Consider the following 12,812-nt stretch of genomic DNA (forward strand, 5'->3'; position numbering starts at 1 on the left):
AACGTGAAACGTTGTCAGTCCCATGATTGCCCTCTCTCGTCCATCTCTTTTCCCCCTCTCGCCCTTTCTGTGTCGCTGTACCGTCACTCGCGCCTCGACACTCCCCCACCACGCGGTGCCTCTTCCGTGGCCCTGTTCACCACTTCCCCTTTCCGCTCCTTCGAAAACCCGGCTCTCCCTACTCGCGCCCTTTTCCCCCACCATTCGCCGCTACAACTGACCCCGGGCCTCTCACCCACGCCGGGGCCCCGTAGTAAAAATGGCCGCTTGTGTACACTGTAGTAAAACAACAGGGACGCATTCCCGTACCCGTGCCGACGATCATTTTTACCCAGCCATTTTTACGCTCCTCTTTTGCCTTCGTCGTGGAACTCGTACAGAAGTTTATGTTTCTTCTGGGATATTCATAGTAAACGAAAGGGACAGTAACTACGTGCACGTAAGAGAAGATATGACAACGATGTTGTTTATTATTTATGTAAATTATAGTTGCGTGTATGGAAGGTTTTTAATGATTTGTAAACATGGTTGTAAAACGTAAGAGGTGTACAGAAAATCTTAAGGTAGGAGAGGACTCAGGGAGTTTAAAGTTTATGAGCACTTTCTCCACATTAAAATGAACATCCATAAGCACTTTCATCAAATTTAAATATCAATATTATACAGCAACCTATATGACCTATATTAATAGTTAAAATATAAATACTACCTTAAAGTCTTAGCCTCCCGTTACAATACAATCTTCGTTGATGGACCAATAAAAATAGTGGACTAATAAATAACTTTATTTAACTCTCTTTCACATTCACCCATTCAAAGAAACTTCTTTAATAGTCAATGGGGATGTTTTAAAACGTGCTTTTCGGCAGACAGAATTTTTTCAAAATTGTTCTCTATTGCAATGTTTCTCTTCCCCATATAATAGCTCTAAAAGCAAAGCGTCCATTATCGAAACACCGTATCGCGCGGCCATTCACACGATGTTTACGTCCAAACGTACTAAAAGAAGGGAAAAGGGATGCTAAACGCTACAGTAAACACCGAAAATGTCCTCAAACAAGATTGCGTCCCTGTGAAGTCGCTGAGTCTCCGTGGAGTGCAGTATAGCGTACTACGACCGTAGTATAGCTCGTACTATAGCACGTACGCTGGTCCCGAGACGCGCTCACTGGTTCCGCGCGTTTCTGTACCTGTCCGCAGAAGTCCCACGGGCGCTGGCGTCGGTCCCGAGCGGTCCCAGCCCTATCCGGGCATTGTTGCACCGACGCCCGGCTAAGAGAGTACTGCTTTGCGCGCAACCCTCGCGTAGCTTGTGTCTGTGTTTACCAACACCCTGTGTATGATGTACAGTGCTACCGATACCTCCTTAAAAACCGATCGTGGATGATCTTTGAGCGTTCGGTGGATAATCGTCGCGCGTGTTTGTCGGTCGTGAGTCGTCCATGCAAGAACTGGCGAACCGGGGCAGAACGATGAAGCAGGAACAGAGACCCAGGAGGCAGGCCCTCTTCCAGATCGCCAAGGTTTGACTTTTATCTCGGTTGTTGCTATACTCGAGTTCGAAACGAACGACTTTCGGCGCGGTTCGATACGCTGGAATAACGCGGATACCGTTACAATCTGTCTCGATCTTCCGAGGCTGTACCTGTTGATTCTCTGGTCGGTCCTGCATGTTTAAATCACGGAGTCCCTACCCGACGCAGAATCATTAGTTCCATGCGCCATTGCTGCGGGGGTTTAAAGCATTTTGATTTCGATGATGGGACTGTGGGGCCTGGAAACGTCGCGGTAAGGCTTGCAGGGTGGGTTGTGATTGTTTTTGAGGGACATGGAATACAGTATGTTTGCTGAAGAGTATTCTATTTGTTGTTTCTTTTTGTGAAATTTTCATTTCGGAGCTTTAAGTTAATATTTGGTTGCAATATTTATCTTTGTGTTTACAGTAATTGGTATCTGGACTTGAGGATTGTAATGATTTTTTGGAGAGAGTGCAGTGTATTCGCTGATCATTTATCGTAGAAGTACAAGAGTCTGTTGATACAACTAAGGCTGGGACCAGACAGAGATGCTCGTAAATTCTGTTGCACTCACATAATATCATACTTTTCACGATGTAATAATGATATGTGTCGTGTGACTTGTAATGAGATCATATGTGAGAGATCAAGGTGAGATTTGGAGTTCGTAACTGCTTTCGAGGAAGTTAAATTGCAGTGTATTTACTGGAATCGAAGTCTAAAAGTCTTCTATTTTATTTAAGTTCGATATTTAACTTTTAAAGTTTGTAAATATCATTCAATAATAACGATAAGTCGTTCAGAAGACAAAGTTTCTTTTAAATTCTGTCTCGCGTTTCAAGCACCATAAAACGCGACGTGGTAATGATGCACGCCATACGTTGCCTTTAACGAGATCATACGCTATCGTGTTATAGCAAACAGTTATGGTAGTTAACGGTGATGGAATTGTGGGATTGGTGAAGACAGGGTGAGATTTAGCGGTTGTCATTGTTTTCAAGAGTTCAAAGTTTATATTATACATCGTCGAAGTCTAATAATCTACTTTCAAATTAAAATTTTCATCGTTTAATCCCGTTAGTTATTTATTATTCGAATAAAATTTTGCGTAAAATATCTCCGTCGTGGCCTTAAATTTACTGTCGACCTAAATACATCGCCACGTGTGAACGATGACGCGCAAAATGGAGAAAACACAACAGACTCGACACACATTTAATGGGTTTCCCTCGCGGCAACGTTTCGCGGTTTCTTCGAAAGGAACGGTGGATATTAACGTAGTTTATCGATAATAATTGCGACCATCGGTTCATTAAATCGCGAAAAAATTGGAATTCAATCGCGATCCATTTTTCTCTGTTTTTCTCGACGACTTTCATCGTGTTTATTGTGAATGAAACGTTTCCAGTCGTAGAATTGCGACATTTAGGTGCGATGAAACGCGTTTCCGCGGTGCGATAGGCCGAGTTTAGACGAGTTCGCGGATAATCCGGTATAATGAACCGATCAACCATGTGTGTATAGAAATCACATGAAACTGTTGGTTACGTATGCAAATTAGCGCGATCGCGGTGGGAAACGTGTCGCTTTTGTGGCGAAATCGGTCGGTTTGCGGGTTTTTTCACGCACGAAAAAAAAACCTGATTGCGTGTGAATATCAGAAGCGAGTTAATTTGTTGAAACCTTTATTAGAAATGGAAACATTCACGGGGATATGAGTTATTTTTCATATTATTTGCTTATACATATGCAAACTCGTATATCAATTTCGAGATTTTCTTATTAGTCTGAATAAACATACCTTTATTATCCAACAATAATATTTTGATCCTCTACAGCGATGGATAAAAATATGAAAAAGTAGTTTTTGTTTACGTCTGCGCGAAGGAAAATATTTTCCTGTTCTTATTACTGAAAATAATGATACAAAAGTATATAGATCGGTAATGAATTGCGTGCATTTATTTTGTATAAAATAACGTTCAATGAAATCCGTTTAAAGTAACAGTAGAATAAATTTTAGCCAAGGTTGCATGGAAATGCTCGAGAATGAAGAGTTTTAAATGCTTGTATATCCGCAGAGGAGATCTGAACGAATGCGTCGGAGTCATGCAACAATAATTAGGTATTTAGAGCGTCCTGGAATTCTTAAGCGTGTGTGGACGCAATTTCTATAAAACTTCCTGAATTTCTTTTTAATGCAAGTATAGTGAGTAAAAAAAAAAAACGGGTCTTTCGACAAGAAAAATATTTTTCGCAAGGACAATAACAGGACAGATTTTCCAGTTTTGAAGAAAATTTCAAAATAAGGAAAGTACTTTATCCTGCCGAATAGAGTGAAAGGAAAATTATTGGAATGCACAATCGATTAATTTCGCAATGAACAATCGCTTGATCTACTTGTAATCGAGCCAACCAACATCTCGTTAATAAGCTGTGAATAACCATTACCGTGAAGTATCTCATAGGATTTTCTTGGTAATCACTTCGCACGTTAATCAGTGGCTAATTAATATGTATCGAGGCATAGTCGATACTATCGTTCCTTGTAAACATTTTCAACAACATTTCCGAAATTATTTAAATAATTCATATGCGATCCAAAAATATATCGAATATTTACAAATGTAAAAAAACTCAATTATCAATGTATTATTATTGGATAAGGAAAAGCAATGCTCGCTGGTAGTTGAAAATGAAATTTGTATGCAAAGGAGTATTCGAGTGGCTCGTATATCTGCTTTCGTTGTCGAAAATTCGAATGCACGTTTTGTTTTATGCACCGAGGGGAAGTGCACGTAATAACCGAGGCGTGCACTTGTCCCTCGTGTATTGTGGAACGCCCTTACATGGGAGCCATATTGACACGCTCCTGTTGGAAGGACCCTGTTCACTTGTTGGATCCCACGAGTCTTTCAAAACACGTCCATTCAATGAAAACGCTTTCCCGCATATATGTACGTTGTTTCTCCATTTTTTTTTTTGTATGACAACGACGATTTTAACATTGGGTGCTAATTTATCAACAAAACAATTAATAATACTTGAATAACACTAGTAGATAGATTAATTTTTTCTGTTAAAGAAACTGGTCAGGCAAGCTAATAAATTCTGCAAAGAATATTATTAAAAAAGGTTGAAAAACATTTTATATCGGACTCTTTGGATAATGAACCATCCGAAATGTTTTCAGTAGACAAACAAAATTGATTTGTATTTATAATAAGTGATTTGCTCAGTTTACTCACTTCATTTCGTATAAATTACGACAAATTTTTATCTGAGTAAAAAATTTCGAATAGCGACTGAAAGAAGAACTGCTCAATCAAGAAAAACAATTTCTATGTTTCATTTATTATTTGTATAAAATTTTTCCCATATCTGATTTCAACTAACGTAACCTACAAAAGTCTGTGAAAAACTGTTCGTCGCGTTCCGGTCTTCTGTTTCTTCCTCAAGGCGAAAATACGTTTTGCCATTAGAGCTAATTAAATCAGATCTCTCTATAGTGATAAAACTCGCTTTATTACGATTTCACACACTGCAATTAAGATAATTGCATTAATAGATGAAACGTAATTTCGTCGAAAGTCGACAAACATGGCCATTATGCTTATGGATAAACGTTTCTTTGTATTTTAGAGAAATTTTTATATTTAATTTTTTTATTTTTATTTTAGCGAAACATCTTTAAAAAAAATTTTCTACGCTTCGTTTACGATTTCATTTTCCCGTGAATGATCGACGCGATTTTTAAGAATACCGGATATTTAGCCCGTGACGCCGGAAAGGCGAAAATAATGTTCCGCTATGCGACAGGACACGGTCGCGGAAATTGTGATTTACTTTCTCTGGGAATAATAATGTGCTCACGATACGGTGGACTACTATCGTTCGTGGTTGAAGGCTCGTTCCACGCAGGGGGCTGTCGCATTTACATATTTCCTCGTATTGCGTGCACACCTACGACCCGTATTCTTTATCCATCAATGGAAAGATTCTAGATTTATTGCTAATTAGCATGCTCTAATAATGATATCGTTACGATCGAAACGAAAAGGCACGAACCTGGCAAACTAAAAACTTTAGAAATACCCTTGTTGCCATACAATTGCTTAATTTTATTATGTACAGTTTTGTTTAGTTTATTCGTTTGTGTCTGTGTGAAAGCAAAATTAATTTAAAAATTGCTTTGTCTATCTTATTAGATTTTATAATGTCGAGTCTTGACCATTCACCATTGTCTATAGTGCTTTTCTGCGGCTGTTGGTTCTGATCGTACGCTTAGCATTATGTATTCTGTTCGGTGTATAATAAAGACGATATTATCTTATATACAGCAAGAACCCGGTTAACAGGACATTTTCTTCGAATTTAGAGCGTTAATCTGAAATAATTTAATCTTCAGGTAAATAGAAAATGGCGAAACCAAAGTGGGGCAAACGTGAATAGTACAGTGTTGAATTTCTCTCGAAAATCAACAGGAAAGTTTGTCGAACACGGAAAACTGTAGGTTGAATTTATGGATTGTTGGCAAGTTTCACAACAATTTGATTTAGGATTGGTGTATCAGTGGTTACATATTTAGTTGCACGTGCTATACGTTTCACCTATTTCTGTTCAGGGTCGACTTGACCCTACTCTACCAGTTGAGGGAAAGCAAACCTAGAACAAGCAAATGCACTGTGCACGTTCGTCGTTCTAAACTCTTTATGTGCCACCAAGGAATGATCTAGATTTCTACAATACTATACAGCGTGATCCTAAAAACTAGGACAAGCTGCAGGTCTTTCTTAATCGAAGATACAAAAAATTCATAGAGAAAAAAGTAGAAACCTCCGCGCGAAGCCACATCAACGACATAATATTTTTTTGTGCAACGATAAAAATGTAATATGTATAATGGCTCCACATAGGGAATTCAACTTTGCCCCCTATGAATTCTTTTTATCTTCGTTCAGAGAACATAAATTGCCTTCAAGAATCACTTTGTATAATCCATCAAAGCATGGTATCTTTGAAATGAATGGATAACTGTGTTCGTGAAAGATAACGAGGCTTCTTGAAATCATCAATCAATGTTTCGAATTCTAAAAGACAGACCAAAAAATAAATCTTCCATGCTCGTTGATTTCTTCGTAAGAACGATAATGGAAAGTGATTGATATCAACACGTTGACCAAGTAATGATAATTGTTCCGTATTATGCCACGGATAATGCGGAGGAAAACAATTTCACACTTTACGTATGTCGTTTCGAGTTTGAACCCTTTTGTAACTACACAAGACGCCACCCTTGTATTTACGTTTTATCACAGCGCAAGTTTTCAGCGCGTGTCCCACTTTGCGCGCTATTAACCGTCCATTTTCTCACGTTTCAGGTGTTATGGCACCTGGATATCTTCCGGCGAAGCTTCAGGGAGCTTTCAGGACATGCCTGCATGCGGGAATCCTGCATCTTCTGCGCCCTCAAGGTAAGCGAGATAGATCGAGCGAAAAAAAAAAGGAGAAAAGAACGCGAATCTCATTAAGACCTGCATCAACGGAGTGGCTAAATATGCGCGTCGAGAGACGGTGTGAACGAGGATATAGCGAGTTATTCCGTCGCCGGATATTATTTACTAAAACACGCGACGAAACGGACGAATTGTGCGTGGAAAAAATACCTGTACGCGGACGTCCCTTGATTCACTCGGCTGCATGTGTAATGAGACGCGACTGCGTAGGTATGCGTATAGTTTGTGGCACCTAAGCGCAAGGAATTTATATTAGAACCTTAGATCTTTGTTTACCAGTAGATATATTAAAAATTTATCGATCTTTCAATAAATCTTTCATTAGCTCTTCGTAAAAATTCTTGTGTACAAAGGATGAAATTCCAATGGGTAGTTAAAGCAAAATCTCGTACAAATCTACAAGGTATTAAAATTAAACTCGACCGTTTAACCCTTGTCAGTAAGATAAGCGAACAACGTTAATTACTTGTAGTAGATCGGATCTATCTGGTAGTTACCAAATTCGTAGCTCGTCGATCTGTCGAGCAGTCACACTCGAACTAACGAAGACCGTAAGCAGATGTTGCTTTCATTAAAAAGCTCCTTGACATCTTTACGTATCGATGAGCACCAATGATTTACCAACAAAAGCGGACAGCCTTGAGTGGTTTTCGCATGCCGCGAAGAGATAGGGTGTCGCATCGAGTGATTTCGATCGTGTGATCTTACGAGTAGCACTCGCCACTCGAAAAATCCCACGACGATAATGAAAACGCCAGCCCTTAGGGAACCGGAACACTCGAGATAAAAGCGTCTAGGCGCTTGAAAACTTAAGACGAATGAAGATTACTTTACGGTTCTTGCGTACTGTGTCCACTTCGTGTTACAATACTAATCTCCCGGAGGTAATCTAATCAGAAAAAAAACGGAGTACCTCTGCTTTTTATTGCGAGTGAACGGAGCCGATGCTATAAAATGGTGGTACCTTGTTCAATAAATCATTACAGACTCCGAAGAAACGCGGTACAGTTTCTAAGCGCAAAGGCAGACAGTGGACAGGTTTAATCGACTTTTTCAATCATTCGGACTATTAAATACTTTTACTTACTTCCATGATTTTAATCTCCAGATAGATATCTGGATAATTCGAATGCTTTGAGAACGTTTCAAGATCGCTTATGGAACAGATCTCGTATGTTTTCTCCGGACGAATAGTTAGCAATAAAGTAGAATTAACAGACTGAGACAAAAGTTGTTTCTGCCAACGATCAGAATTTGCATACTATCGAATCGCTTCCATTCGCGTATGCCACAATCGAACATCGATGGAAGCAGTGACTGTAACGGGCCACTCGGATAGTAAACCTTTCTCCTGCGAGACACACATTCGAAGGTGTTCCATGATTGGTCGAGGGAACGGAAAGTACTCCTCCAGGTTGTTGTAGGTTCATTGTAGTAAACGGCTAGTAGAATCACGACGCAGAAGCTTTCCTCTTCTCTTCGGCGTATGGAAGGAAACGAGACGCGACGGAAACGTGGCACATCCGAAGCTAAGTCAGGAGAAGTAGGTAGAAAACGCGTAGGATCCTCCCCGATGTTCTCACGGGGTTAATTAGCAATCTCGAGAGTTAATTGCCGCAGGCAAAGGGTACCGTGTTTCGAGCGAAGTTCGCAGGGACGAAGTCGAGCCTCCAGCGCGAAAGGACTCGCGCGTTTCTTTGTTGCGGGATTCGTTTTGCCTGCAGTTGTATCCTTCCTTCAGAACTACGCCTCGAAGCCAATATTTATTACTTTTACCCTTTGTTTTTCTCGCCTTCCTCGAACGCCATTTTTTACTCTTTTATTCGCCTATTTACTCCGCGGTTTGACCACCCTTTGATGCGGAAAAATAAGGAAATTGTGACGTTTTTGAGAAACAACCGGAGGTCAGAGGTCAGTAAATTAGGAATTATTGGCTCCGAAAAATTTTAAATTGAAGAGTTTAATAATTGTTGTAGAATTTTTTTCGTTTGATTTTCAATGCGAAATCACTGACAAAAGTAAATGGACTTCCTTTGTGGACAAATTCTATTAGTTTGCATTGTACTACGAATTTGTTGTTCTCGTGTGTATTCGAAACGAGGAGTCAGCAGTTCTTTTCTGACGATCTGAGAGTCACTGGAAAGTCAGTGCGTGTACTGTTTTAAAACACGAGCACCATTGTACACGGTACTGCCGAGGATACAAGAGAATACTAGAATGGCGTTGCGTTACACAATAGTATGAAAAATAAGATGTCGCTTTGTATGACAAGAGGGTCATTAATCGTTCCATTCTTATTATCAACGACGTTACCGCGTAATCTAAAAAATTCACGTGCACGTTAAATTAACAGTCTATTACATGAATTTTATTTTACTCTTCGTACGAGAAATTGTTTCTTGGTTGTTTGTAACATGAATTAACGATACTAAACAGTGAATGGTTGAACCTGCAGTACTATTAAGTATCTCTGTAAGAAGATATATGCAAATCCTAACTCCAGAAAAATAGATATAAAAAGAAAGTAGACTATGTATAGTCATGACTCATATTTTAGTAATTCATAAACTGTAAAAAATGCAGACCTGCCAGTTTGTACGGGACTGTCAAATTTGAAAGATTCTTCTGGGAAGAGGAAGTCCTCCCGGATTCCATAGAAGGGGTGAGCGTACGAAGAATTCGACTTGGTGATTCACCACAAACGTATTCAAAGGGTCGAAACTCGTGTGTTAGAACGGATCGGGACGACCCTTTGCCACGTGCCTCAGGCGATTTCTTCGACTTTACGATCCTTGGACCTCGCGCGCTTCAATTTCATCCTCTCAGAGTGCAAACATTTTTACGTAATAAATGATTCTTCGGACATGCTAAATCACAGCTCGCTCGTCCAAGTAAATCGAAACTATTTCTCGACGAGATCAAGTTGTATTTCATTCTGTTACGTAAAAATTTCCTTATTTTTGCCGCGGACATTATCGTGTGAACGTGTTCGCTTTAGAAACGAACTTTGATCGTCCTAAACTCTCGTTATGACACGAACACGAGTCACTTACGCGTTACGCCGATGTTCTCGACGGTTAAGAGCTCGTTTAATTTTTCGTACGCCGAATACAGTTAGGTCCTCGAAAGCAACGATAATGGCCGGCCGTTTGGGCAATTAGGGGGCATTATCGGAGGTATCCTTCGTTGTCGCTAGACGAACAGTTATACCGCTAGACAACTATCCTGCACACAACACTCGAGTCCACGGAATTTGTTCTCATTTTGCCCACTGCCAAGAATACGATTTGCGGTGGCATTGCGGTTGCATCGGTTGATCATTGCACTGGTTCTGAACACCATCGATGGATGAAGTTCATTTCCGGGCGTCTAGAATGATCCCCTTGAACTTGCGCCGTCCAGCGACGTAGAAAATCAACTGGGTGGCGTTAAAAAGCTAATTGTCTCGATATAACGCTTTTTCCGATTTAGCAATCCTTTGATTTTTATGCTTCTGGTAAATTACTTTTCAAAAAATGATCCTCCCATTTCTTATTACGTTAGTTCAATCTTAAAAGAATTCATAAAATAGACCCAAAGCGAAGATCAACATTCCTTTATTTTTATTCTCATTTCTATTTTCATTATTTAAATTCCAAATTTTGTTAACAGTTTTACATTTGATTTTAAATGCAAAATAAAAGATTAAAGTAGGAAATTGCATTCGTCATTATTGAATATCAAAGCCCACGAAGATGGGTTCTCGCTTCCGATATTCGTGTTCATCGAACTCGGAGAACCGAAATGCAGGCGTAGGAAGATCATTTCCATTTAAATATTCATGCAACGGCGTTCCGTGCGGGGACACCGTTTAATATTCCGCTTTATTTAGGAAGGAGGAAATTACTACGAAACCTACGCGTCCTCAAGTGGCTGCTTGACTTACGCGAGCTCACCCACGTTTTGTTATTAAGTAATAACGAGAAACGATCGGCGCTTGGGCGGATAGTGTCCCATTGTATAATATTTAAATCAGAATATTAGGGCGAGCAAACTCGTTTGCGAAACGTGAAATGACATCATCGGAACCGCGAGTGACGCGTGGATGGAAGTTGTTGAAAGATAGTAAACAAAATTAAATGTCAAGATTTCTTGTCTTCCGTTTGTATAAAATTAATAGAGTATACATATAACTGATCTGGGATATTAGTAATTTTCTGTTCACACGTATGTATTTACTGGCGTCCGTCGAATGACCAATTAATTTTCTTCTGTTCAAACTTTCGTAGATTCTTGAAAAAAGATCATTGAGTCAGAATCTCGAAAGAACGTTTGACAGGAATTCTCATTTTCCTGTTTTCGAAAAATTTCACAGAAACGAGATATCACAGGGAAAGATCAAAAGGCATCAAATCTCTCTCGGAATGATTCCGCGTAGTATGTATCATCCCTCGTTCGTGGCTCACGGTTTGTTCAGGTATATTCAACCGTACCTGTGGCTACTTTTTCCGTCCTCCATGCTTTTTCGCGTCGAGCTCGCGTAGGCTCCGTTTCCTCTCGCTGACACAGGACCCAATCGTATCTTATACGCCAGGCTGGATATGTAGAACTGGCTTTGTCCCAGTCCTCGTAGTGCGGGCCTCTCATATTCTCGGACGAATCACGTAGGTACACCTTTACGACCACACAGAACCGTTCTTCGTGACTCTCATAGTTCTACGGGAGAAGCATCGGGCCCCAGGGACGTAGATACTCGTTCCGCTCAAGCAACTTAACTTTCTTTGATAACAAACAATAAGAGATTCTAATCTTTCAGGTATCAAGATCATACCTTACTGGTGAAATTACATTTCAAACAATAAAACATTCGATTCTATTGTTGTCCATATATTTTTGACTTCATTGTTTGAAAGATAAGGTTACCCCTTCCACATTATTTGTTAACAGTTGGTATTATTTATTTCTTGTGTTTGTCGCCACTTGCGATAGATAAGAAATTTCACCAGCACGGTTCTTGTGCATCGATAAGACTACGTGTAATTAGAACTTTCTCTGGTGATGTAATCGTTCAAGTACTACCGTATTTGCAAAAAAATCCACTGTTCCGTTTACTGAGCGTTAAAGGATTAGTTAAACGTTAAATCGGAGAGAACTTTACGAATACATCATCGGATTTGCATCCGTCCTAATTTCTCTTGTCGTTTTTTCGACTTCGTAACTGCACCTGTACTCGTTCACTATTCAGCCAATCAGTCATCCTTCCATCGATCGGATTCGTTTCTGTGGACACACAGTTTTCTGCATACATATTCATGCGTTGAAAGTTAGCATCCTGTCCATTAATAGAAAACAACACGGTAGCCACGTAGGGCTTGAATAACACATGACTACACTGCAAGAAAGGGATGATCATAAGTTGAGATTAGACTTAGAAACAGCGATTCAGCTGCACCTTGCCTCTCGCATACATTATTTTCTTGCATTTCGTTTCACGCTGCAAACGAATGTCGATAATTTTGTTCTCTAATTTCAAATATTCGTTCAATGTTCACTGGTAGAATTTGTTTTCTTATGTTGCAATAACGCAAACTCGATGCAACAAAGACATTAAATAAATACAAAAATGAACAGCGATTTAGAAGGTTGAGATGAAAATCTCGTGGAAAAGAGGTCGTCGGGGAACCCGAAGCGTACGGTCCTGGTTGGGCCGCCAGGTTGGTGAACGTAGGACAGCTAACCAGGTGACGTCATTGGCTTCTCGGGTCTATGGAGGGCCTCGTAGCGGCGGTAGGGGAAAGAG

At 40.0% G+C, this 12,812-nt stretch overlaps 1 protein-coding gene across 1 annotated transcript in view; it reads left to right on the plus strand.

Annotated features, from left to right (window-relative positions):
* The window catches only part of Ec (ubiquitin specific peptidase echinus), a 95,099-nt gene that overhangs the window by 59,645 nt on the left and 22,642 nt on the right, over positions 1 to 12,812 (plus strand). Inside the window, exon 3 of the mRNA XM_076772825.1 lies at positions 6,899 to 6,991. Within this exon, the coding sequence (XP_076628940.1) occupies positions 6,899 to 6,991 (93 nt within the window). The remainder of the gene's footprint in view (positions 1 to 6,898; positions 6,992 to 12,812) is intronic.

This window comes from Colletes latitarsis, chromosome 9 (genome assembly GCF_051014445.1).
Source record: "Colletes latitarsis isolate SP2378_abdomen chromosome 9, iyColLati1, whole genome shotgun sequence".
NCBI classification, from domain to species: domain Eukaryota; kingdom Metazoa; phylum Arthropoda; class Insecta; order Hymenoptera; family Colletidae; genus Colletes; species Colletes latitarsis.